The sequence below is a fragment of the Mesoplodon bidens genome, assembly GCF_964165515.1.
Source record: "Mesoplodon bidens genome assembly, chromosome: 4".
NCBI lineage: Eukaryota > Metazoa > Chordata > Mammalia > Artiodactyla > Ziphiidae > Mesoplodon > Mesoplodon bidens.
Genome location: NC_138160.1, coordinates 148566961 through 148594517, shown reverse-complemented (window position 1 = coordinate 148594517; position 27557 = coordinate 148566961). Strand labels below are relative to the sequence as shown.

The window sequence follows — 27557 nt, the reverse complement described above, 5'->3', positions numbered from 1 at the left end:
TATCTAATTTTCTGCTCTCTTACTGATGCTAAGCAGACCCCAAGACAAGATTCTGGCTGCAGATAGTTTATCTGGGAGGTTGTGGTGATTTTTAAATATGCCCATAAATTCTTTGACATGCTTACCTTCAAAAAGTGAAGCCTGGGCTTCCCTGGTGGCACAGTGGTTGAGAGTCTGCCTGCCGATGCAGGGGACACGGGTTCGTGCCCCAGTCCGGGAAGATTCCACATGCCGCAGTGCGGCTGGGCCCGTGAGCCATGGCCGCTGAGCCTGTATGTCCGGAGTCTGTGCTCCGCAACGGGAGAGGCCGCGGCAGTGAGAGGCCCGCTTACTGCAAAAAAAAAAAAAAGAAAAAAAAAGTGAAGCCTAATTCCCCTCCTCTTGAGTGTAGGCTGTACTGAGTGATTCACTTCTAAAAAATAGAATACGGCAGAAGTCACAGTGTGACTTCTGAAATGAAGTCATACACACGAGGCATGTGGCTTTCTCTTTGCTCATTCTCTCTCTCTCTCTGATCATCCATTCTGGGGAAAGCCAGCTGCCATGTTGAGAGGACACTCAAGCAGCCCCTGGTGATGCCGAAGTGGCAAAGAACCGAGGCCTCCCGCCAACAGCCATGTGTTGGAGCCAGCTTGGAAGCACAGCACAGACATGGGTACATACACACCAGCCATGTGGCACGCCCTCGTGTGTGCACACAGGCCACTTGCTGCCTCACATACACCCCACACCAGAGATGTGTCAGATACTTAACAACCAAAGTGGCCCCGGCATTGACTACTCAGATCAGAGGGTATGGGAAGGTCTGGAGGTCCCAGGGGAGCAGCTGGCATTGAAACTGAGGGTGTGCCAGGGACAGGACTGGGGACAGAATAGTATCCTCTCCCTGAGCTTCAAGAGAGACTTTTCTATCCCACTCTGGTGCCACTTCTCTGGCCTTCCTCACACAGGCCACTGTCCCTCTGCAGGCACCCCCCTCTGCCGTGCCACGGGCTCCTGACACTTCCTCCTTACTTCCACTGGACCCTGGCACAAGCCGTGGTTCTTTCTGCTTCCCCTCACCTCACCCTAGCCTGCACATTTGATGAATCTCAGAGTCACACCTACCTCCCCACCCCAGCTGTACCAGTGTTCCCTGCTAAAAGCACTCACAATCCCCTGCTCTTTGCCTTTCTTTTCCTCTTTTGGCAGTATTTTATTTTATTTATTTATTTTAAAATATTTATTATTTATGTATTTATTGTGGCTACTCTGGGTCTTCGTTGGGGCACGCGGGCTCAGTAGTTGCGGTATGTGGGATCTTAGTTCCCTGACCAGGGATCGAACCCAGGCCCCCTGCACTGGGAGCTCGGAATCTTAACCACTGGACCACCAGGGAAGTCCCCATAAGTTTAGATGTACTGAAAAGTCGCAAAGAGAGTACAAAGAGTTTCTACTCTTCACCCTACTTCCCTTAATGTTAAAAAATAGAACTACCATATGACCCAGCAATCCCACTACTGGGCATATATCCTGAGAAAACCATAATACAAAAAGAGACATGTACCACAATGTTCATTGTAGCACTATTTACAATAGCCAGGACACGGAAGCAACCTAAATGTCAATCGACTGATGAATGGATAAAGAAGATGTGGCACACATATACAATGGAATATTACTCAGCCATAAAAAGAAACGAAATTGAGTTATTTGTAGTGAGGTGGATGAACCTAGAGTCTGTCATAGAGTGAAGTAAGTCAGAAAGAGAAAAACAAATACTGTATGCTAATGCATATATATGGAATCTAAAAAAAAATGGTACTGATGAACCTAGTTGCAGGGCAGGAATAAAGAGGTAGACATAGAGAGTGGACTTGAGGACACAGGGTGGGAGGGGGAAGCTGGGGCGAAATGAGAGAAGCATCGACGTATATACACTACTGAATGTAAATAGTTAGCTAGTGGGAAGCATCTGCATAGCACAGGGAGATCAGCTCTGTGCTTTGTGACCACCTAGAGGGTGGGAGGTAGGGAGACACAAGAGGGAAGAGATATGGGGATATTTGTATATGTATAGCTGATTTACCTTGTTGTACAACAGAAACTAACATAGCACTGTGAAGCAATTATACTCCAATAAAGATTAAAAAAAAAAAACACCTTACATAACCTCAGCACATCTGTCCAAATGAACAAACCAGCGTGGGCACGTTAAGATGATCAGACACAGGACTTCCCTGGTGGCGCAGTGGTTAAGAATCTGCCTGCCAATGCAGGGAACACGGGTTCGAGCCCTGGTCCAGGAAGATCCCATAACTAGTGAGCCCGAATGCCACAACTACTGAAGCCCCTGCGCCTAGAGCCCGAGCTCCGCAGCAAGAGAAGTCATCGCAATGAGAAACCTGCGCACCGCAAGGAAAGGTAGCCCTCGCTGGCTGCAAGTGGACCCAACGCAGCCAAAAATAAATAAATAAAATTAATAAATTTATTTTAAAAAAAAGATGATGGGACACTCCAGACTTCCTCTGGATGCCTCCCATTTTTCCACGAATGCGCCTTTTTTCTGTTCCACGGTCCAATCCAGGATCCCACATTGCACTGAGTGTCCACTGCCTTTTAGAACTGCATGACTGCAATTTTAAAATTATTTGCATCATTCCTGTTTCACGCTTTTCTGGAAGTTAGCTCCGTGAAGGCGGCAGATAAAAGAAACTGAGGCTGGGGACTTCCCTGGAGGTCCAGTGGTTAAGACTCTGCACTTCCACTGCAGGGGAGCACGGGTTTGATCCCTGGTGGGGGAACTAAGATCCCACATGCCACATGCTGCAGTCAAAAAAAGAAAAAAAAAAAGAAGGAAGCTGAGGCTGATCCACCGATAGGAAGTTACTTGGGTCTGAGCCGGAAACAGCCGGGTCTGTGTGATAAAGGGGCTAGACCTACTCCCTTGTAGAGCTGTCTCACCGACTGAGTAGAGGGGTGCTAGGAGGGTTCTAAGGGTGGAGGGATGGCACGAGCACTGGTGTGGCAGTGCGTCCTCGAGAAACTAGGTGAATGCTGTCAGGAGGGAGGGTGATGGGGGTGGTAGGTGGGGGGAGGGGGAGGTGATGCGCGGGGAGCTCCAGGATAAGGTCTGGCAGAGCCTGTTAGAGCCGCTGCAGGTTTTGGAGCAGGTGATGATGTGAGCAAGCGCGGGGGACCTTGGGAGTTTCTTAGCCTCTCACTGAGCAGGACCAGTCTCTCTGGGCCCTGGGGAAAAGAAGGCAGCTTCTTCTTTTTTTTTTTTTTGGGCGCGCCGCAGGCATGCAGGATCTTAGTTCCCCGACCAGGGATGGAACCTGCGTCCATTGCATCCCTGCACTGGAAGCACAGAGTCCCAACCAGGGAAGTCCCAGAAGGCAGCTTGTTTGGATGTGGGGTTGACACAGCCCCAGAGGGAAGCAGATGGCCCGCGGGGATCCGGAAGAGATGCATCCCCCAGGAGAGACTGGAGGCTGTGGGCTCTGGGATCCCTGGAGCCTGGGGCCAGGAGGGGGTGCGGATGTCACAGAGGAAACAGGCTCAGCACGAAACTCTGCCCTTGACTCTCCCTTTGCCTTTACCTTGTCCTCAACTCCAGCCACGTCCCCAAGCACCTGGATTCCGAATCTTGCCAACGAACCCCCCCAACTGCCCTCACCCCCACTACCTCCCCCAGGAAAGACAGCTCAGCCAGGTCCTCTGCACTCTGGCTCTGCCTGACCCTCTACCCTCCTCAAGATCTCCAACAGCTTCTCTTCTGCCCCTTGGGGGTGCAACTGGGGCAGGGCAGGGCATGGCAGGGCACCTCCTCTCCTTTCCCACAGCCTCCTCCTCCCTGGCCTCCCAACTCCAGCCTTGCTCACTACTGTCCACCCCACACTGGCCACTAGAGAGATATTCCAGTACATACTCTAATCTCGTCCAGGCTCTAACACCCTGACGCTCCCCATTGCCCTCAGGATAAATTCTGGATTTTTATATACAACGTTTGATGTCCTGAGGGTCCCTGTGGTCTGATCGGGGCACACAGTCCCCTGTCGGCCCCCAGAACTTCCCAACCTCTGCACCCTTGCTCACACCTGGGGTGCCTTTCCTTCATCAGCACTTCAACCCTTTCTAATGTCCTTATTTCTCCATAGCCTGGGAGCTCCTGGGGGCAGGGAACACAACTCCACAAATAATAATAATGCATCCTCGTACTGGGTTAAGCACTTCCTGTATCCTCTCAGTCAGTCTTTGCAACTGCCCTGCAAGGCGAGTGTCATGAGTCTGATTAACAGATGAGGAAACAGAGGCTCAGAGTGGACCTATGATTTGCCCAAGGTCAGTCAGTAAGCCAAGAATAATAGGGACCCTCCTTCCTGCTTCTTCCCATGGCCGACTCCTGCTCTTTCTTTAAGTCTCAGCTCAGCTGTCATCTCACCCTGGGCTCCCAGGTGGGGTCAGGTGCCTAGTCTGGGCCCCCAAAGCTGGAGGTGATTACTACATGACTTATGTGCCAGGCCTCTGCTGAGCATCAGCACTGTGCCCCTGAAGTCTTAACAAATCTCTGAATCTGGTGCTGTGACTGCCTGCACCCATCTTCCAGATGAAGCAACTGAGACTCCAAGAAGTGAAGTTTCCTACTGCTGGGAATGTGTGTGTGTGTGTGTGTGTGTGTGTGTGTGTGTGCTCACTACCCTCAGAAGCAGCAGCAGATCCAGCCATCCCCTCCCCAGCCACACGCGCCCGCACATACACCCGAGCACACACAGGCCCACACCTGGCCGTTTATCCCCGCAGACTCCCGCCTCCCACACGCAGGCGGCCGGCTGGCGTCTGCGCGGCTGGCGCTTGTAAATACATCCTCCCGCTGGGGCCGACTTGCTTCTCCGCTCTTTCGCTGGCCACCGGGAGGGAGATGGTGGGCGACGGAGGCACAGGACTGAAATTGTTCTTAGGACCTTCCGGCCCCACTTTCCTTCTGCCTCCCTGATGATGGGCGAGAGGGGGGTCGCCCGGGCCCTGGGTCCCCACTCCAGGCTGAGCCCGTGATCCCGGGATGAAGACAGCCCCTCACGCTCAGTGCCTTTGGAAAAGTTCCACGGGACCTCGTGGCCTGGCCCGCGGTAGAGGCTCAAGCAAGTTTCGCCCCCCTCTCCCGTCCCCCGTCTGGGCCCGAACACCCACTCCCTTTCTTAAGTGGCCTTGGCAAGTGTCTTGCGGGGATAGACAGATGGGCTGGGGACAGACGGATCGCGGCACGTGGGAGTTACGCCTGGGCCTGGGGCGTGGGAGGATGGTGCTCTGGCCACCGCCACCATCGGTCCCCAAAGAGCTCCGGCTGCGGGGAAGCCGCCAGGCGGGGGAGAAGGGGGTCCCGGAGGTTCCCGGAGAACAGGCTTTCCTACCATCTCCCCCGCCGCCTCCACCACTGTGGTCCCATTGCGCAGGCGCGAGGAAGACGCGCAGAGAAGGGGGTCGCTCGCTCCGAGTCACACAGCCCCGCCGGTGCAAGGTCTGATCTCGGGGTGCAGGTGACGCTGGATGGGTCTAGGGCCTGGGGTGACTTGGACTTGGGGGCCCTGTCCCGCACTGCATCTCCCGCCCACCCGGGCGACCCATTCCCGGGAAAGCTAGGGCGCCGCGGGCCCCGGCTGTGGGCAGAGCACGCCCCCTGCCGGCCATGGCAGGAATCGACGGAGCTACGAACCCCGGGACCTTAGATGGAGCCCCCAACTCCGAATAGAGCACCCACCCAGCTCCCCGCTCCCCGGCCGAAACCGACCCCTGATAGAGCTCCCGACGCTGCGCTCAGCCCCAGCTCTGAGCTAAGCTCCAGACCCCGAGCCCCTGGTCTCAGGCTAAGCACCCAATTCCAAGTTGAGCCTCCGACCCTGGATAGAGCCCCTGGTCTGTTTTTCAGACCCCTGCTCCCTAGCGAGACCCCCAAGGATGTCCGACCACCTAGAGGAGCTGTACACATTGCTTCCGACTCAGAATGTTACAGGTTCTAATCCCATCTCTTCCACGACCTGGCTGAGTGGCCTCAGACAGGTCAGTTGCTTCCTCTGAGCCTCACTTTCGTCATCTGTGAAATGGGACGCTTGTACCCCATCGCAGGGTTGCTGTGAGAATTTGGTGAGTTAATGTACGTAAAGTGCTAACAGCCACTGGCACGCAGTAGACGATCAGTAAATCTTAACTACAGTATTGTTATTATTATTACCAGATGTGCTGCTAGGCACTTTAAAAGAAAAACAGCTTTGGAACTTCCCTGGTGGTCCAGTGGTTAAGAATCCGCCTTCCAATGCAGGGGACTCGGACTTAATCCCTGATCGGGGAACTAAGATCCCACATGCCACGGGGCAACTAAGCCCACTCGCCACAACTACTGAGCCTGTGCGCTCTAGAGCCCACGCGCCACAACTAGAGAGAAGCCCGCAAGCCACAGCGAAAGATCCTGCATGCCGCAACTAAGACTCGACGCAGCCAAATAAATGAATATATATTAGTTAAAAAATAAAAGAAGGGCTTCCCTGGTGGCGCAGTGGTTAAGAATCTGCCTGCCAGTGCAGGGGACACGGGCTTAAGCCCTGGTCTGGGAAGATCCCACATGCCGCGGAGCAACTAAGCCTGTGCGCCACAACTACTGAGCCTGCGCTCTAGAGCCCGTGAGCCACAACTACTGAAGCCCGCAGCCTAGAGCCTGTGGAACAAGAGAAGCCACCGCAATGAGAAGCCCGCGCACAGCAACAAAGAGTAGCCCCCACTCGCTGCAAGGGGAGAAAGCCCGCGGGCAGCAACAAAGACCCAACGCAGCCAAAAATAAATTAAGAAAATAAATTTATTTTTTAAAAAAGTTCTAAAAAAAAAAAAAGAAAAACAGCTCTTCATCAAGACATAATTTATATACCATACAATTCACCCACTTAAAGCATACAATCCAGTGGTTTGGTATGTTACATTATTCATTTTCAAAATTATGGTAAATATATAATAAAATTTACCATTGTAACCATTTTTAAGTGTACAGTTCAGCGGCATTAAGTGCATTCACAATGTTGTGCAACCATCACCACCATCCATCTCCAGAACTTTTCCATCAACCCCAACACAAACTCTGTCCCCATTAAACACTAACTCTCCATTCCTGTCCCCCCCCTCCACCAGCCTCTGGTCATCTCTATTGTACTTTCTGTCTGTGGATTCGTGCATTCGAGGTCCCTTATATAAGTAGATTATACAATATTTATCATCTTATGATTGGCATCTTAAACCTATATTTTCAAGGTTCATCTATGTTATAGCATGAATAACTTCCTTCCTTTTATGGCTGAATTATCTTCCACTGTATGGATGGATCACATTTTGTTTACCCATTCCTCTGTTGATGGACATTTGGATTGTTTCCCTCTTTTGGCTATTGTGAATCATGCTGCTATCAACACTGTTGTACAAATATCTCTCTGAGTCCCTGCTTTCAACTCTTTTGGGTATACATCTAGGAATGGAATTGCTGGATCATATGGTAATTCTATGTTTAGTTTTTTTGAGGAACAACCAAGCTATTTTTCCACAGAAGCGGCACCATTTTGCATTCCCACCAACAAAGTACGAAGGTTCTAATTTCTTCACATCCTCCTGGACACTTCTTATTAGTTCTTTTATTTTTCTCATTTTTATTTTTACTTTTTTTGGCTTGTGGGATCTTAGTTCCCCAACCAGGGATTGAACCTGCACCCTCGGCAGTGAAAGTGTGGAGTTCTAACCACTGGACCACCAGGGAACTCCCCTTATCCATTCTTATTTGTGGACCTGTAGGTTTTATTATTCCCATGTCACAGTGCATAGGAATTATCGACCCCAAATGCCAATACATAGTGCCCGGGATGAGAAACCCTGAACTCAGGAGAGGGTAGTACCTGGCTGTGGATGGGAGGAGGTGGGACAAACATTCCTGGGTTTGAATCCTGGCCCTGCCACTTGCGCCTGCATGTCTTCAGGCAAGTCACTTCCACTCTCTGGGCTTCAGTACCCTGTCCAAAAAGAAAAGGGGGGGGGGATGAGATAAAGAGACATTTCATTCATTTTTGCCTCATGAGGTCTGTGCCAGGGTTGTGTATCCCCCACGTGCAGGGCAGGACTCGACATACATTGGTTGTCCAGACTGCTCCGGCCCCCCTGGTCCTATCGCCGCAACTGGGACCCAGGGTTGGGATGCAGGGAGGAAATGGAGCAGCAGGGGAGCTGGGAGCTGCTACTGGGCCCGGTTCCCAGGACTCACAGCTGCATCCTCCGGGGGCCCCAGCTGTCCCCACTGCCCCACCCGCTGGCGGCCTGGAGGCTCTTGAGTATCTCGCTGGCTTATTCCCACGGACACCGAGGCTGGATCTGGGAAGTCCCCTGGTGGGGTCTCCAGGGTCCGTCCACGTAGCAACTGCCACAAACCTCACCCGCAACCCAGAAAGATTTATCTTCAACCTTGGGTCAGATTCAGCCCGTCTGGGAGGTATAGCAATCTACATGTTTAAGGGGCTCCCAAGTCCTTCTGCTGTAAAGTGTTCCCCAGGGCCGTACTTTAAACGGAGTCCCAGGGGTAGAAAGGGGCCTTCCCAGAGCCACGCGTTTGTTCTGTTTTTCTTTTTGGCTCTCTTTCTCTCCCCGGTCCCCATCTCTCTCTGTTTTTGACTCTAAGTCTCCTTCCTCTCATTTCTTGGACGGGGCCCGGGGTTGGCCTCTCCCCCTGCATCCGGCCCCTTTCGTGATTCCGGAGGAATCTCCCGGAGCTGCCTGGCCCCGCCCCAGGTCCCACCCCCCCCACGGGGCGACCTGCTCCCATTGGACTCTTCGTACACCGCCCGCGCTGCCATTGGCTGAGCCTACGTCCTCCCCCGCCTCTACCCTCCCCACCCACAGGTCCCTGAAGGCCCTTTGCCCGCGGGCGGGGGAGGGGGCGGGGCCGAACAGAGGGGCGGGGCAGTTAGAGGGCGGGGTCGAACTTCCTGCCCCGCCCCGCCGGGTCCCAGTCCTCAGGCACGAGTCTCGCGGCCACAGCAAAGCCCCCTCGGAGGCGGCCGGACAGAGCCCTGACCATCGGACCGACGACGGAGTCCCAGAGAGCAGGTGAGCGAGCGGTGCCGGGGCGCCCCCCCAGTCTCGGCTCAATCTCGGGGGCCACCTGGCCTCTCTGTTTCTCTCGCCCCCTATGTCCCTGACTCCCCTTCTGTCTGTTTCCCTCTCCCTCTCCGTTTCTCCCTTTCACTCTGTCTTCCTGTCACTCTCTTGATGTGTGGGTTATGGGGAGGCATCCTGGGTCTGAACTGCCCACCCTGGCTTGGGGTGGTGCTCTGGGACCAGCACCCCCCTCCCCCCAACAAGAGGACTCTGATGGACTCTGCCCCCTTTCACAGTGCAGGGCACTAGGTGCCAGGGTCAGATTCCAGAGCTAGGAGGGCATTCCAGGTGGTGGGCAGCCAGGCCAAAGGCATGGAGGTGGGAATGAGTGAGACTTCTGGCTGGTCCAGGCAGCCGAGACAGTCAGAGCCAGGCCCACCCAGACTGGCCACCTGGGAGCTCCCCAGTGGCCTCAGTTTTGCCAGCTATGAATTGGGACTTTCGTCGCTGAGGTAACTGGCAGTTGACCTGACCCAGATCTGCATGCATCACTACCTCCTCTGTCCTGGGGGGCTCTCCTGGAGGAGGAGCAGCCCCAGCTGTAAACAGGCCACTGAGGTTACTTCCTGAGCAGGTCTGAGCCCAGCTGGGGGAGGTGAACGCCCTGGGTGGGGGGGGTGCCATAGCAGGGTGAGGGCAGTTCAGCCCAGTGGTTGGGTTGGTTCAGCCCAAGCTCAGACCTTGGAACAGACAAACCTGGGCTCCCGCTCTGCCACTCATCACTGGTACCTTGAACTAGTGATTCAATTCTCCAAGCCTCAGTTTCCTGTCTGAGGGACATAACTCCCTGGGGGTGAGGGCAGCTTCCAGAATTAAATGCAGGAATGTGGGCCCAGCAAGTCTCTACCTGGCCTCCACCTCATCCCTCTCTCCCCCTCACTCACTCTGCTCCAGCCACACAGCCTCCACATTCCACCAACGTGCCAGGCACCATCCTGCCTCAGGGCCTTTGCACGGGCTGTTCCCTGTACCTCCATGACAGGTGCAGAGGCGCCAACTTTAAAACATAACAAGTTGCCTAGATGGGCTGGGCCAAGGGACTGCCAGGCCAGGGCTGGGCGGCTGGGTGGCTGGGAGGGGCAGAGGAGGAGCCGGCCCAGGGACGCTGTACCTATGGAAACCGGAACAAAGAACTGTCGTTCCAGCCACACGAACACCTGGGCTGAGCTTCTCCCACTTGGCAGGCTTGGTGGCCTGGGACGCAGGTGGTGGGTGAGTGCCCAGACCTCTTGGAGGGGGGCGAGTCAGGGACTCACACCCCACTCTGATGGGGGGCAGGGGTCCCTAAGTGAAGAAACCAGTCAGGCAGGTGCAGATTGGAGGCTCTGTAGTATCCCCTTCTGCTGTGTGGCCTTGGGCAGGTCAGGTGCCCCCTGAGCCTCAGTTTCCTCATCTGAGGCCTGGATAGGGGAGGGGCCTTTTGGTTGCTTGGTGATCTGATGTGATGGGTTCAGGAGGCCTCAGTGTCCCTGTCTGTCAAATGGGGCCACCAGAGGGTGCCTAGGACAAAACTCCATCTGTTGTCATGGAAACAGCCCCAGAGGCAGATGCTGAAGAAACGACACATGCTTGTGCAGGTTCAGCCCCAGGTGTTACAGACTGAGATGAGGACCTAGAGACAGGCAGGACTTGGCCCACTTACAGAGAACTTGGGCTTTTACCCCAGAATCCCCCACATACACCCCTCCATGAGACAACTTCCCCTGGAATCCCACCACCTGAGGGATTCACAGAGGCACCTCTGGCCCAAGAGTCCTTGGGATCTTCTAAGGCCCCGTCTTCCAGGCCTCACTTTTCCCTTTTGTCCAATGGGGCAGTGGAGGTTGGGGAGTGTCCACGGGGGGGGAGCCCCTTCCAGAAGGGTTCGTGCTGTGCTGCTGTGTGACCTTGGGATATCTGTTTTTCTCGGGGCCTCAGTTTCCCTGGCTGGACAATGGGGCCCTTGGACGAGATATCTGACTCTGTGCCCCTCTGGTGCTGGGAGGTCATCTATTCATTCAACGACTGGTTCTGAGTCCCTGCTGTAAGCCAAGCCTGGTGCAGGGCGCCAAGGACCTGGCAATGACCAAGGCCCATCTGGTGTCCCCCACCCCCCACTCAGTTCACAGACTGGGGTTGGGAGAGATGGACATTCATCCAGAAAAGTCATTAGGGTTAGCTGTAATTGCATGAAGGAGTGGAGAGACAGATTGATGGGGAAATTAGTTTAGATGGGGGATCTGGGAGGGCCTCCTAAGGAGGTGACATTTGAGCTGAAGCTCAATGGCAAGAAAGAACTAGCCATGTGGAGACCTGGGGGGAAGAGCAATCCAGGCAGACGGCACAGCTTGTGCAAAGGCCCTGGGGCAGCACCATGCCTGGTGTGTTAGAGGAACAGCCAGGAGACCCGTGTGGATGGAGCAGAGTGAGCGAGGGGGAGAAAGGGAGGAGGGGAGGGCAGGGAGGGAACGGGGCAGGTCGTGCAGGGTCTTGTGAGCCATGGGGAGGACTTGGGCTTTTACCCCAAGGGAGGAGGGATCCCTGAAGGGCTGTGGGCAGAAGAGGGGGAGGACCTGACTCGGGTGCTCACTGGCGCCCTCTGGTGGCTGCTACGGAGAGGACAGACTGTAGGGTGCAAAGGCAGGAGCCAGGGGACCAAGATGGAGGCTGTGGGGCGGTGTGAAGTGGATGGAGCCCGGACTCATGTGGGGGCTGCATCCACATTCCTGCCAGGTGACCCTCCAGCCTCCTCCACTTGCTGTTAAAAATCTTCTACTTGGGAATTCCCTGGCGGTCCAGTGGTTAGGATTCCATGCTTTCACTGCTGTGGGCCTGGGTTTGATCCCTGGTTGGGGAACTAAGATCCTGCAAGGCGTGCAGCGCGGCCAAAAAAAAAAAAAACTTTTACTCAGCTTGAGCCTCAGCCTGTCCTGTCTTTCTCTGTAGAGGGGTGGGATATGGTCTCCCAACATTCATTTTTGCCCACTGGTGTCCCCCACCCCCATCCCAGCTCTTCCTTCAGTGGAGATCTGACCACAGTTGAAAGTGTCCCAACTCCCACCGCAGCCTGGCAGGCAGCCAGACCCTGCCCATCCTTGGGGTGGCCCCTGAGGGCTCTGGGGAAACCGGTTTGAAAACCACTGGTATCTGCCCCCCCACCTCAGAAAAGCAGGTCCCCCCTTTTGCCATATCAAAATGGGCACTGACTGTGAGGTCTGAGTGATGGTTGATAAAGGGCTGGAAGCAGTGGGTGCCCTCATGCTGGCAGAGGGTAATAGTGTAGGAACCAGGACCGTGGGGGCATTTGCCACGGTGGGCGGAGATCTGGAGCCCCTGAGGCCACCCTGGGCTGCTGCAGCAGGGGCTGAGGGAGGAGGCCCCGCTGAGGGGGCCCATCAATTATTGACGCCCTTTGTTGTGACATAAAGAATTCATGTGGAGAGAGGGCTGCTCCATGGACCAGTGGAATGCTGAAGCCAGCATCCACCCTCCCCACCCCCGCTCATGAGGGCCACTTGCTGTATTGTCAGGAATTTCGCGACGCCTTAACATCACCATTGTTAAAAAGGACAGACCATCAATAAAACTGGAAGAAAAAATAAATTAAAAAAAAAATGACATACTATGAACTTACAGTCAAATACATTATATGTAAAACAAAGGTATGAATGGGAATTCCCTGGCGGTCCAGTGGTTAGGACTCGGCGCTTTCACTGCCGAGGGGTGCAGGTTGAATCCCTGGTCTGGGAACTAAGATCCCACAAGCCGCTTGGCAGGGCCAAAAAAAAAAAAAAAGAAAACCCCCCCCAAAGATATGGAATATTATTCAGCCATAAAAAGGAGTGAAGCCCTGGGACTTCCCTGGTGGTGCAGTGGTTAAGAATCCGCCTGCTGATCCAGGGGACACGGGTTCAACCCCTGGTCGGGGAAGATCCCACATGCCACGGGGCAACCAAGCCCCGTGAGCCACTACTACTGAGGCCTGCGCGCCTAGAGCCTGTGCTCCACAACAAAAAGAAGCCACCGCAATGAGAAGCCCGCGCACCGCAACAAAGAGTAGCCCCCGCTTGCCGCAACTAGAGAAAGCCCGCATGCAGCAACGAAGACCCAACACAGCCAAAAATAAATTAATAAAAAAAAGAAAACCCCTTTAAAAAAAAAAAGGATTTAAGCCCTGAGCCTTGAAAACATGACACTCAGTGACAGAAGCCAGACACATAAGACCACATAGTGGGTGATTCTTTTTATAAGAAAAATAGGCAAGTCCGTAGAGGCAGAAAGTAAATTAGTGGCTGCCAAAGGGCTGGGGGAGGGGGATGGGGAGTGACTGCTAATGGGGAGGGGGTTTCTTTTTCCAGTGGTGAGAATGTTCCAGAATTAAATAGCTGTGATGGTTACCCAGCTCTGTGAATATATAAAAACACTGAATTGTACACTTTAAAGGGTGAATTTTATGGTACGTGACATATACTTCAGCGCCACTTATAAAAAAAAGCAAAGGTCAAAAATCCTAATTTCTAATTATTTTACTGCACTTTGCAGGGATCTGTGCTCTTGAGGTTATTTTCGTCTAGTGTATCTGCCTGGTGGAGATGGTGAGCAGTTCTGCCCAACTCCATGTTCAAGTTGGAAGCTTGAAATTGGCCGTGGTGAGAGAATTTACACCATGGAAATTGGCAAATGCTACAAATCAGGGTTTGATATATTGTTCTGTCATCGTCTAACCCAGAGGTTGGCCAACCTTTTAAAAAATTCTATTTATTTATTTATTTATTTTTGGCTGGGGTGGGTCTTCGTTGCTGTGTGCGGGCTTTCTCTAGTTGCGGTGAGGGGGGGTTACTCTTCCTTGTGGTGCGTGGGCTTCTCATTGTGGAGCATGGGCTCTAGGCGCGTGGGCTTCAGTAATTGTGGCACGCAGGCATCAGTAGTTGTGGCTCGCGGGCTCTAGAGCACAGGCTCTGTAGTTGTGGTGCACAGGCTTAGTTGCTCCGTGGCATGTGGGTTCTTCCCGGACCAGGGCTTGAACCTGTGTCCCCTGCATTGGCAGGTGGATTCTTAACCACTGCGCCACCAGGGAAGTACCCAAGCTTTTTCTATAAAGGGTCAGATAGTAAATATTATTGGCTTTGCCAGCTGTTCTGCCTCTGTTGCCTCTTTTCAAGGCTGCGTTCCAATAGGACATGAATGGGTGTGGCATGTGCCAATAAAACTTTATTTATTTATTTACAAAAACAGGCAGCAGGCCAGAATTTGCCACCCCTGATCTAACTTCAGGAAATGTCAATAATGAAAATTAAATTTTAAAGGGTGGCATGTCTCTAGCTGCTTCCTTGCGAATAGCACAAAAGCACCGAGGGAATATTCTCTCACTATTCAAAAACTGCCATCGGATTCGGCAAAGAAGTCGCTCACTTGGCTGATAAGTGAGTAAAATCCAAATTCTCCTTGTTCGTGTGAAAGAGACCCTCCAGCGACATCAGTGTCAGACTGTTCTCCTTTCTCCATAGCAACTATAGATTGGCTACTGGTACCAGTTTGGCAAAACTCACCAAGAACACATAGTGAGCCTCGGCTGGGTGTGAAATTCACCCGTGCAAAATCCTTTCTTATGTCTGTAAGTTGCATGGGGCACATCCTTTATGTCAGGAACATTTATGGTAAACATATGTATGTACCTACATGCCTACATTTATTTTTCCTGGAAAGCTGGTGGCTAAGAATTTTCCAGTGCTTAGTGAATGGAGTGGGACGCAGCATTCACGGTGCACCCGGGGGGTGCACCTGGGAAGCAGGATCTTCTGCCCTGTGGAATCCCCATCACCCCCACACCTAGCATCCAGGACTGGGAATGTGTGGGTTGAGGGGCCACCCCAGCACACCTGTGACCTGGGTTGGATGGGGGGCCATGGGAGGAGTCTCCCCACCTGGGCCTCCCAGCTGGCAGGGCCTGGCAGAGGCCCTGAGACTGGACCATGCCTAGCCGTCCACCATCTGTGGCCAGTTTGGGAGCTGGAGTGTCCAAAATGGGGACGGGAACAAAGGTCAGAGTCAAAAAGACAAAGTGCGGTTGGCAGAGGGTGAAAGTCTGAGTGTGGACAGAGGGCTGAGGTTCCGGGAAGAATGTGGGGTGCAGGGCAGCAATCAGCAGAGCCAGGGACTCAGTGGCTAGACACCCATTTCACAGATGGGAAAGTGCCTCCAGGGGCTGGGGCTTGTCTGAGGTCATGGAGGGGAGACATCAGAGCTGTGGGAGGGCCTGGACAGTGGCCTCCTCGGGGGCTGTGGACCAGCCTCCGGTCTCCTCCCTGGCACTGTCCTGCCCCAGGGCCTGTGCACCAGCCATTCCCTCTGCCTGGCTCACCCTCCCCCAGACCCTGTCCTTCCAGTCCCAGCTCCAGGGGCTCCACCTCAGAGGGGCCCTCCTGACCACCCAGCCTAGGTCACCTGCCGTCCCTGGCTGTCACTGCCCTCCCACCCCCGGGCCTTATCTGTCCCTGAAATTATCCTGTTTATTTCCACATTCACTGCTTCCTGGTGCCTCCCCCTTCCAGCAGGGGCAACACCTCTTAGGGGGCTGTTTTGGAAATTCAGAGGGCTTTTTTTTCCCTCCCACTTATGATAATAACAGGATATGCTACCATTTGGGGGGCAGGGACCAAGGCACTAGGCGTCTGGCCATGCTCAGGGCAGCCCCTGGCCCTTACAACGTCCTAATGTCCTGCCAGAAACAGAAACCGATGACTAGGGGTTTCAGTATTCAGTGAATTTTCCTGAAATGCAACTCCTGGGTAAATCAAGGGAAGATGGAGCTCTTTTTTGATAGAAATTTGTAGCTACGTGTTCCCTGCCATGCCCTGTATGGGGCAAACCTCTGACAGATGCACTCCATCATTGAGTGCAGTGGGCCTGACCTTTTAAGGAGGAAAAAAAAATTTTAATACTTCTTTGTGTATTTATTTGGCTGCACCAGGTCTTAGTTGAGGCCCAAGGGATCTTCATTGCTGCATGTGGGATCTTTAGTTGTGGTATGTGGGATCTAGTTCCCTGGCCAGGGATTGAACCTGGGCCCCCTGCATTGGTAGTACGGAGTCCCAACCACTGGACCACTGGGGAAGTCCCAGGAAAATTCTTTTTTAATCAAACATGTATTGAGCATGTACCATGTGCCTGGCCAGGTGGAAGTGACTTGCAAATCTCCACTTGTGTAATACTTTTCTTTTTTTAAAATTAATTAATTAATTAATTTATTTATTTATTTTTGGCTGCATTGTGTCTTCATTGCTGCGTGAGGGCTTTCTCTAGTTTCAGCGAGTGGGGGCTTCTCTTGTTGCGGAGCACGGGCTCTAGGTCCATGGGCTTCAGTAGTTGTGGCTCACGGGCTCAGCAGTTGTGGCACATGGGCTTAGTTGCTCCATGGCATGTGGGATCTTCCCGGACCAGGGCTTGAACCCGTATCCCCTGCATTGGCAGGCCGCTGCGCCACCAGGGAAGTCCCTGTAATCCTTTTATTTCTGTTTGTATTACTGCTTGGGCCAAATCCTGATTTTTACATTTTTAAATTTATTTAACTTTTTTTTTTTTTTGGCCGTGCTGCGCGGCATGTGGGATCTTAGTTCCCCGACCAGGGATCCAACCCGCACCCCCTGTGGTGGAAGCGGGGAGTCTTAACCAGTGGACTGTCAGGGAAGTCCCAATTTATTTAACGTTTTTAAAATGAGGCATATGGGGCTTCCCTGGTGGCACAGTGGTTGAGAGTCCGCCTGCCGATGCAGGGGATGCGGGTTCGTGCCCCGGTCCGGGAAGATCCCACATGCCGCGGAGCGGCTGGGCCCGTGAGTCATGGCCTCTGAGCCTGCGCGTCTGGAGTCTATGCTCCGCAACGGGGGAGGCCACAACAGTGAGAGGCCCGCGTACAGGGAAAAAAAAAAAAAAAAAAGAGGCATAAAATAGAGAGAGAGTAAGGGGCACAAAGGTATAAACTATATACACTTGATATATATACAGTAAGTGTTCAGCTTGATGACACAGAATTCACATATTATAAAATTCACTAAAGTGCTCACATTCCAGAACATTCTGCCACCCCCAAAAGAAATCCCATCCCCATTAGCAGTCACTGTCCATTCTCTGCTCCCCAGCCCCTGGAAACCACTAATTCACTTTCTGTCTGTGTGAATTTGCCTGTTCTGGACGGTTCCCATCAATGGAATCACACACAGTGGGTCCTTCTGTGTCTGGCTTCTCTCACTGAGCATTGTGTTCTCAAGATCCATCCACATTGTAGTTAGTGTCGGTGCTTCACTCATTTTTATGATTGAATAACATCGCAGTGTGTGGATGGACGACAATTCGTTTGTCCATTTATCTGTTGGTGGGCATTTGGGTTTTTTCCACTTTTTGGCTATTATGAACCATGCTGCTATGCCCATGTGTGTATACGTTTTTATGTGTACATATGTTTTCATCTCTTTGGGGTAGGTACTTAGGAGTATAACTGCTGGGTCATGTGGTAACTCTGTGTTTGTTTGAGGAACTGCCAAAAAGCTGTTTTCCACGGCGGCTGCACCACTTTCTATTCCTACCAGCCATGGATGAGGGGCTCCAGTTTCTCCCATCCTTGCCAGCCCTTTTGTCTGTCTTTTTGAAACGGCCATCCTAGTGGGGGTGAGGTGATATATCATGATGATTTTGACTTCTGTTTTCCTAGTAGCCAGTGATGTTGAGCATCTTTTCACTTGCTTATTGGCCATTTATATATCTTCCTTGGAGAAATGTTAGATTTTTAAAAAATCAAGATATAACTCACATACCATAAAATTTACCCTTTGAAAGTTTACAGTTTTCTGGGTTTTTGTGTATTCACCTTCCTTTGTAACCATCCAGCTCGATGACTTTTTACATTGTGTAGACCCAGATGGAGACACAGAACATGAAACATTCCAGGGACTTCCCTGGTGGTCCAGTGGTTAAGACTCTGTGCTTCCACTGACAGGGGGCATGGGTTTGAAAAAAAAATTTTTTTTAATTAAAAAATTAGGGGGCTTCCCTGGTGGCGCAGTGGTTAAGAGTCCGCCTGCCGATGCAGGGGATACGGGTTCGTGCCCCGGTCCGGGAAGATCCCACATACCGCAGAGCAGCTGGGCCCGTAAGCCATGGCCGCTGAGCCTGCGCGTCCGGAGCCTGTGCTCCGCAACGGGAGAGGCCACAACAGTGAGAGGCCCGCGTACGGCAAAAAAAAAAAAAAAAAAATTAGGGACTTCCTTGGAGGTCCGGTGGTTAAGACTTCACCTTCCAATGCAGGAGGTGCGGGTTCGATCCCTGGTCGGGGAGCTAAGATCCCACATGCCTTGTGGCTAAAAAACCAAAACAGAAGCAATATTGTAACAAATTCAATAAAGACTTTAAAAATGGTCCACATCAAAACAAAAAAATCTTTAAAAAAATTTTTTTTAATTAAAAAAAAAAAATTCCAGAGCTCTTCCCTGTACAATCCCCCTCACCTTTATCACCACATATTAATTTAATTTAATTAAATTAATTTATTTATTTATCTATTTTGCAGTACGCGGGCCTCTCACTGTTGTGGCCTCTCCCGTTGCGGAGCACAGGCTCCGGACGCGCAGGCTCAGCGGCCATGGCTCACGGGCCCAGCCGCTCTGCGGAATGTGGGATCTTCCCGGACCGGGGCACGAACCCGTGTCCCCTGCATCAGCAGGCGGACTCTCAACCACTGCGCCACCAGGGAAGCCCTTAATTTTATTTTTATACCAGCGGGTGGAGACAAACGGTACTGCCTGTGGATTCCATTTCAGGGAAATGGGGGCACCCAAATTCTTTTGTAATAAGGAGGTGGCATGGTGTCTAGAAGGCTGGGATCCCTTGGAAGGCAGGGACGGGATCTCTTTTGGTCACTGCTATGTCCCCAGTGCCTGGGACACAACTGGTGCTCCATAAATGCTCACTGAGCAACTGAATGAGTGTTCCAGCCAAGCCCTTGAAGCTTTATTGGGCTTTTCTGGCTTGTGATGATAGTGGGGTGATCTGGCATTTGGTGGGCAGGGGCCAGGGACACTGGCCGCTGAGCCCCTCTGCTGTCCCTGGGAAGGGCCTGCCCCAGAAAGGCTGCCGTGGTGCAGCCGGGACCCTGCTGGCTTGTCTGCCCTTGGACTTGGATGAGCGCAGCTGGCAGGAAGGAAGGCTGGGGTTTATTTTGGTCCCCAGCATGCTCCCCGGGGAGAGCAGTCACCTCCCTGTCTGGCTGCTTGGATGGAGGCGTTTCTGTTAGAACAATGGGTCAGCGGTGGGGGCGGGCGGGGGGGACTGCTGACCCATTGCAGCTGGGCTGGTCCAGGTGTCACAGGTCTGGGGACTGCCCCAAGGGGAGTAGGGGCAAGGAGTGTGGAGGCCAAGCGGGAAGGCTGCAGCTGCCCCCGCCCCCCGCCCCTTTTCCTCTGTGCTTGGCAGGGTGGGTGTGGGGCAGTACTGCTGCTGAGGGCCCAGGCTCTTCCTGAAGCTGGTAAACAGGACAGGCTTCCCCTCTGAACCAACACGCCTGACCTCAGGACTTGCAGAGGGGAAGGTCAAGGCCCAGAAAGAGGCAGAACCCTGCCCGGGGTCACACAGCAACCAAAGAGGCAGAAAGACCTGGGCACCAGAGTCCTTGGGATTCAGGGAAAGGCCTTCTCCTCTCTGAGTCTCAATTTGTCCATCTGTAAACTGGGGAGCTGGACCCAGGGAGTTGGGAGTTCCCCTCCGGGTTCCAATGTTTGCAGACATCCTTTCCCTCATACATTCAACAAACACTTACTGGGTGTCTGCTGGGTACCAGGCCCTGGGTTCGGGTTAGGAGACATGGCGTGAACAAGAAAGATGCAGGGGAATTCCCTGGCAGTCCAGTGGTTAGCACTCTGTGCTTCCACTGCAGGGGCCAGAGGTTTGATCCCTGGGTGGGGAACTAAGATCCCGCATGACCTGAGACGCGGCCAAAAAAAAGATGCAGCCCCTACCCACACTTTCAGGCCCGGGAGATGGATACTGAAACCAAGGTACTCGGGGCCGTGACGGAGGATGCCCCGGGCACCAAGGGAGCCAAGGGGGCACCTGGCCCAGCCTGGGGCATCCAGAAGTCTTCCAGGAGGAGGTGACAGTAACTCTGAGACGTGAATGAGTTTACGGGATGAGTGATGGGTGGGGGAGGGGTCTAGGTAGAGGGAATGGAATAGAACGTTCTAGAGAAACAGAGGTGAGAGGGCATCCTGGAGGCATAGTTATTCCTTGCTGCTGCTCTTTTCTTTCCAGAGAACATCACAGAGAAATAGGTCTCTACATTCAGGGAGCTGAATGGCATAGAGCTTGAAGGTCAGAAGTCCAGGCAGTGGCGTCCAGCCTCTTGCCTGGGGAAACCTCACAGCCCGGGGGACACTCAGGTTGGCCACAAGCTTCTGCCCTAGGATGGAGGTAGTTCTCCCTCCTTACAGCCACCATCCTCCATTTTACAGATGGGGAAATTGAGGCACGGGGCAGTTATGTTGCTTGACCAAGAGGTTAGAGCCAGGAGCAGGCCCTAAATTTCAGGGCTGGTTTTGTCATGGGGGACAGCCCCCCAAGACTCAGGGCAACTCGCAGGAGTCAGCTGGGGAAGGCAGAGAGCGTAGGGGTGCAGAGGTGGTGGGGGCAGGCAGTCCCTGTGTTGCTGTGTGGCCTTGGGGAAATGGCTCAGCCTCTCTGAGCCTGTGTAATTTCTTCTGCAACCGGGCAACCAGCTGAATACAACACCAGGCTTAAGTGATGAAATGGGCACACACCGCTGCTCAGGGCCTGCCATGCGGTGCTGAGTCACCCGCACCCCAGCTCTGCCCCAGCCTGTGTACAGGGTCTGGGGCTGGTGTGGGAGCAGGGAAGACTGGGTCATTCATCTCCAGGCCCGTCCTGACCTCTGACCTCTGTGGGCAGGGAGAGGGCGGCCGAGGCTTGGGACTTCTCCTGGGGTCTGAGCTCACACACAGATGGGCTTTGTCGGGGTTCCTGTGGCTGAGTGGGCACCCACGTGGCATTCCTGGTCTGGCTGGCCTGAGGCTGGGGTCGGGGTGGATTCCCACCAGAGCCTGGGGCAGCAGCGGGTCAGGGCTGGGGGTGGGTCTCAGGCTCCCTCATTCATTTGGCAGATGTTTCCGGAGCCTCCAAAAACACAACAGTTAAAGAATCAGGCCCATTACCTCCTCCGTGGCCTGCGGTGAGGCAGACCACGGAAGAAGCAAAGCCAGCAGGGCAGAGCAGTGATGAGGGATGCCTGGGGTGCTCTGTGGCTCAGAGAAGGTGCCTCACTGTCAGTTTGGCTGTTTGGGGGTGGCTTCCTAGAGGAGGGGGTGTCCAGGCTGAGCTGAGGGATGAACCTGCGAGGGCGAGAGGCAGGGGCTTAGGGGCCAGGGCTTTTTGGGGGATGTATATGCGTCCACCAGAGAAGAGGCAGGGGTTTGGGGGCCAAGGTGTTGGGGGATGTATAGGAGCTCACCAGGGAAGATGCAGGGGCCGGAATGAGGTGTGGGCTTTGGTCCTGAGAGCCATGAGGAGCTGCCAGCTGGTTCTTACAAGGAAAGGGCTAAGCCCAGATGTGCAATGTAGGAAGAATTCTGGCACTGCAGGAAGGAGGTGGTGGGAAGGGGAGCCTCCAGAGCCTGGGGGATCTGGAAGACTGCCATGCAGGAAGGACAAAAGGAGACAGACATAAGGGACAGACAGAGGTCCAGGCTTCTGCGGCTGGAGGCCTGGTCAGTGTTCTCCCAGAGAGCCAGCCTGCCATTCACCTTGGCCACCTCCCTGGCCCTTTCCTGGGCGGAAGCTGATGCAAGTCAATATTTCTGTATCAGAGCAATCAGCAGAGTGATACGTTTCTAGAAACCCCACAAATGGCCCTGGGGAACCCCCACCCAGGTCACTGCCCCCCTGACTCATTCAGGGCCTGACTAAGGTCTCAGGATGTCCGTTGTAAACTCAAGGGGGTGAGGAGGCCAGGAGGATTGGTACCTAGGCTTCTCCACCCTGAACAGCCCAGGGGCTGGGCTGGGACCCTGTCTCATGGAGCTGCAGGATGAAGGGAATGATAAGCTGGACCCTCCCTGTGATAACTCACCTTGAGCCCCTTCTCAACTCAGAGCAAGGATACAGTGGGTTTGCAGGGCTGGTACCAGGGACCACAAGTAGTGGGATTCAGAAGGCCCTGCCCATTAATTTCCAAAATATACAAACAGTACATACAACTCAATAACCGAAAAACAACCCAATCAAAAACTGGGTAGAAGACTACATAGACATTTCTCCAAAGAAAACACAGAGATGGCCAGCAGGTAACATGAAAAGATGCTCATCATTGCTAATTATTAGAGAAACGCAAATCAAAACTACAATGGTAGAATGGGCATTATTAAAAAGTCTACAAATAACAAATGCTGGAGAGGGTGTGGAGAAAAGAGAACCCTCCTACACTATTAGTGGGAATGTAAATTGTTGCAGCCACTATGGAGAACAGTATAGAGGTTCCTCAAAAACTAAAAATAGTGTTGCCATATGATCCAGCAATCCCACTCCTGGGCATATATCCAGACAAAACTCTAATTCGAAAAGATACATACACCCCAATGTTCACAGCAGCACTATTTACAATAGCCAAGATATAGAAACAACCTAAATGTCCATCGACGGATGAATGGATAAATAAGATGTGGTACACATACACAATGGAATATTACTCAGCCATGAAAAAGAATGAAATAATGCCATTTGCAGCAACATGGATGGACCTAGAGATTCTCATACTAAGAGGAGTAAGTCAAAAAGAAAGACAAATACCATATGATAAAACCTGTATGTGGAATCTAAAACAGGACACCAATGAAGTTATCTACCAAACAGAAGCAGATTCACAGACATAGAGAACAGACTTGTGTTTGCCAAGGGGGAGGGTGGGTAGGGGAAGGAAGGATTGGGAGTTTGGGATTAGCAGATGCAAATGAGTATATACAGAATGGATAAACAACAAGGTCCTATGGTATAGCACAGGGAACTAGATTCAGTATCCTGTAATAAACCATAACAGAAGGCCCTGTCCAGATTTCAACATTACACATTAATTCCTTTGACTTTTTTTTAGAAACAAATTCCCTTAGGGTCCCTTGGGTCATCATCTCTTCAGTGTGAATGCTATATTTTAAACGAGCTTTTCCTAAAAATAGCTTTTGCTATTTTTTTCACAAGTTTCTGCCGTTCTGTGCTCTTTCTACTTGGAATTTCCCTCCTCTAGGCCTTGGAGCATGGGGATCTTTCCCGCCTGGGATGCCCTCCCCATTTTCTCACCTGTCCCTTCCTCCAGGAGGTCAGCCTCGGCCCTCTTGATCTGCTGGGGTTCCCGTGCTATGTGGGCTCTTGCAGCTTCCCGGATGGCAGCACTTGCTGTGTTCCCGGGGGCTCGCTGGCCGGCTCTGTACACCCAGTCCTGGCACACACAGTAGGTCTGTGGAATGGGCACGCAGGCTCCCCTGGAGATAGGCTGGTGGCGTGTGCCCATTTCCCGGATTGGGAAGACGGTGGTCGTCAACGTTAGCGGCCCGCCCAGGCAAGCCCCTGGCAGCCAGGCCGTGCGGGCTGACGGCGGGTCTGTGTCCCCACCCCCACGCAGGGCGGATGGACACCTTCAGCACCAAAAGCCTGGCCCTCCAGGCCCAGAAGAAGCTCCTGAGCAAGATGGCATCCAGGGCGGTGGCGGCCGCGTTCATCGACGACACCAGCAGCGAGGTGCTGGACGAGCTGTACCGCGCCACCAAGGAGTTCACCCGCAGCCGCAAGGAGGCCCAGAAGGTGGTCAAGAACCTGGTCAAGGTGGCCGTGAAGCTGGGCGTCCTGCTCCGCAGCGGGCAGCTGGGCGGCGAGGAGCTGGCGCGGCTGCAGCGCTTCCGGCAGCAGGCGCGCCGCCTGGCCATGACCGCCGTCAGCTTCCACCAGGTGGACTTCACCTTTGACCGGCGCGTCCTGGCCGCCGCCCTGCTCGAGTGCCGGGACCTGCTGCACCAGGCGGCGGGCGCGCACCTGACCGCCAAGTCCCACGGCCGCATCAACCACGTGTTCGGCCACTTGGCTGACTGCGACTTCCTCGCCGCGCTCTACGGCCCGGCTGAGCCCTACCGCTCCCACCTGCGCAGGATCTGCGAGGGTCTCACCCGGCTGCTGGACGAGGAGAGCATATGACCTCCGACCTGACCTCCGACCTCCTCGTTCCGGCTTCCCGCTGGGGGCGGGGCTTGCGAGGGGGTTTTTAACCTCTTTTCTCCCAGTCTGACTCTGGCCAAAACCAGCGCCCCCAACGCACACACAGACACACAGACACACACACGCGCGCGCACCCGTCTCTGCAGCTCTAAGGACCCAGGGCACCTCTCCTCCGGCCCAGTCTCCGTGGGGAGAGGAACTCAGCGTGGAGCCCAGCACGGCCTGCGCCAGCGGCCTCCCGGGGCACCTGGAGACCACTGCCTGCTCCGGCGCACCGTCTGCACAATAACCCTTGAGCCACCGGTCTGAACCCCTCAAATCACTTGGTGTCTCTGACAGCTGGCGGCTTCCCACTTCATCATGTTGCCTGGGCTTTTGCATTCCCGCAGAGAGGGTCGTGGGGAACCAGGAGAAAGGGAGTGTTACACAGTGAGCTCTTCCCCCGCCCCAAGTTCCTCGAAGTCCTAAGCCCCAGGGCCTCTGAATATGACCTTATTTAGAAATAGGGTGATTGCAGATGTAATTAGTTGAGTTCATACTGGAGCGAGGGTGGCTAATCCACTCTGAGTGGCGTGCTTATGAGAAGGGGACATTTGGACACAGACTCAGAGGACAATGCTATATGAAGGTGGCGGTAGAGACTGGGGGGAGGTGTCTGCACGACAAGGAACACCAAAGACTGCCAGCCACCCCCAGAAGCTGGGAGAGAGCCTGGAGCAGCCCTCAGAGGGAACGCCCCGCCGACCCCTTGATCTCAGGCCTCCAGAGGTGAGAGCGAACAAGCTTCTGTTGTTTCAGCCTCCCAGGCTGGGGTACTTTGTTCCGCAGACCAGGAAATGGGCCCTGGGAGCCACGCGAGGGCCGCGGTGGGTGCAGGTGTGTCAGTGAGGACGCCTCCTCCCTCTGGTTGGCATCGTGGCCCAGACTCCCACGTGGGAGAGGAACGGAGTGTGCCCCCCATGCAGGGCGTCAGGGGAAAGCTGTCTGAGATGCGTGCATGTTTTTAAATGATGATTTCATATTTGGAAAACAAACACACAATTGTTTTTATAAGACAGGCCTCAGAAACAAAGCTCAACAACTCTTGGCTTTGGCGACGCTGGTGCGGCGATTCTTAACTTGGGGCGTGGATGGACACGTTGGGGTGTGGGAGTGTATTTGTGATTTGTCAGAAGTGGGCATGGGTTTTAAAAGACTGCGAAACCCGGCTGCAGGCCTGGCCATGTCAGGGCTGGGAAGGTTATTTTGGGCACTCGGGGGAGGGGGGGAACGATGTCTATTTTTGCAGAACCTGGTCTGTTTAGGGAAAAGACTGCCAACAGGAGGCCTGCAGGCCTTATTAGGCAAGAAGATGGGTTTGCTTAGCCCCCTCCAGTGTTTGAGACATTTGGAATTAGTTGCCAACACTTAAAACCAAGGAAATTGCACGTCCCGATCTTGATCTTGGCGTTTCTCTAGAAAACGCGCCTGCACTGCCCAGTGGTGAAGGTGCATAGAGGTTGCCCGTCTTTGCTTTGCCACAGTCCCCACCACTCCCTTTTGCCTCTCCATGGCATGCGGGGCTGGCTGATAGATTAGGACCCCAGATTCAGGGCAGCGTTTCTCTGTTTGGTTTCTGCTGCTCTGAAAAAGTCAAAGGCTTTCACTCAGGAGCCAGCTGTTCCTACCTCTGCCCTCCACTTCCAAGGCAAACTTTCCCTCTTATCTTGGGTCAAAAGACATCTTCAAATGAACACTCGTGCATTTTGATTACGCTGAGAAGCCCCACATGAAATCCTTTGCCCTCTGCTCTGCAGGCATATATCCATGTGATAAGGCTTTGTACCTGTCTGGACTCTTTTCATACACTTGAGATTTAATTTTAAAAAACCAAAGAGCGCTACAAAACTATGTAAATAAAAGCATCTGACAGTTTGCTCTCACCCACCTAGGGTTTTTGCTTTTTGAATCAAGGTTGCACATAAACGTCACACACCCACAGCCTGCTGGCAGGTTTGATTCCCGCTGCGTTGGATGACAGACTAGCAGACTAGCAGGGGTGGCAGAGCTTGGCTTCTGCAGCCCAAGCAGGGCTCAGTCCAGCTCCTCATCATGACCAAAGGTCCTGGGGCCGGGTGGCTTCGCTCACCAGAAAGCTCCATAAAGGCACACGCACACATCACATGGAGTAAAGGGGAAGCTTCTCTGTGTCCAGAGGTGCCCTACTGTGTCCCAGCACATTGCACCTACCGCTCTGCATCCCTGCTGGTGCCCAGTACTTGGAAGTGGTAAGTGACTCCAGGCTGACCACAGGAGAATCACTATCCCTCTCAGCCAGGGTCTGGCCCTCACACACCTCAGGGCCCAGGGTGCACCATCGTCTCCGCCTGTGTCCAGCTGCCTGGTTTTTGCAGGAGGCCCTGGGCAATCATCTCCTGGGCCCTGTTGAGAACTGCAGGTCGCCGTGCTCGGTGGAGCGAGCCTCCCCGAGGACGTGTGTGCCTCCAGAGCTGCTCACGAGGTGTGGTGCAGATCGTGTGTGCTTGACCAGTGAGGCTGCTGGTGCCCCGCCCCTGCCCCGAGTACCGTGGGCCCAAGGTCCCCCTCAGTGATTCTGAGAACAGCTGTTCATCTTGCTTGCGCCTCTCTCTGGAGCCATTCCTACACCAGCACCACTGAGGCCCCAGGGCAGGTGGGGTCACAGCAGCACCGGGCTCCTGGGTGGCAATGAGGGAGGGCCAGGTGAGTGACAGGGACAGAGAGGCCTCAGTCGACCCGACTTGGTGATTCTGATCAAGGACCCGCTTCATGGCCACATGGTTTCTTTCCTCAGTCAGAGGTCAGGGTGACAATCCAGTGGGGGTCAGACTCCCAGGCCCTGCTGTTGGGAGACCAGGCTCCCCTGAGTGGCTGAGGCCTTTGGGGATATCGTTTATTTATTTTGGTTTGCTTGCGGGTTTTTGTTTCTTTTTTAAAGTCACCGAGCTGCAATCCGACCTCAAAAAAAAAAATAAGCAGAGCCAACCACAGGATGCAGAAGAGCAGGTCTGCCCTGGAGCGCTCACCCTCTGCTGGGCGTGGCCCCATGGGCTCGGCGAGGTCCAGCTGCCTCAGGACCCGCACGTCTGTGCCTGCAGAAAAGTCCCTGTGCCCAGGGTGATGCAGCTAACCCGTCTCCAGCAGCG

General features: G+C 53.6%; 1 protein-coding gene across 1 annotated transcript; it reads left to right on the top strand.

The window, feature by feature from the left end:
• The first annotated feature begins 9020 nt into the window (after window positions 1–9020).
• Window positions 9021–27529, top strand: TNFAIP8L1 (TNF alpha induced protein 8 like 1). Its single transcript, XM_081230731.1, has 2 exons — window positions 9021–9105; window positions 23807–27529. The coding sequence occupies exon 2, from the start codon at window positions 23812–23814 to the stop codon at window positions 24370–24372; it is 561 nt and encodes a 186-aa protein (XP_081086857.1). The 5' UTR covers window positions 9021–9105; window positions 23807–23811; the 3' UTR covers window positions 24373–27529.
• Window positions 27530–27557: the final 28 nt, after the last annotated feature.

What these genes read in the sequence shown, in the direction of transcription:
- TNFAIP8L1 (XM_081230731.1), top strand. Translation starts at nt 23,812, where the DNA reads ATGGACACCTTCAGCACCAAAAGCCTGGCCCTCCAGGCCCAGAAGAAG.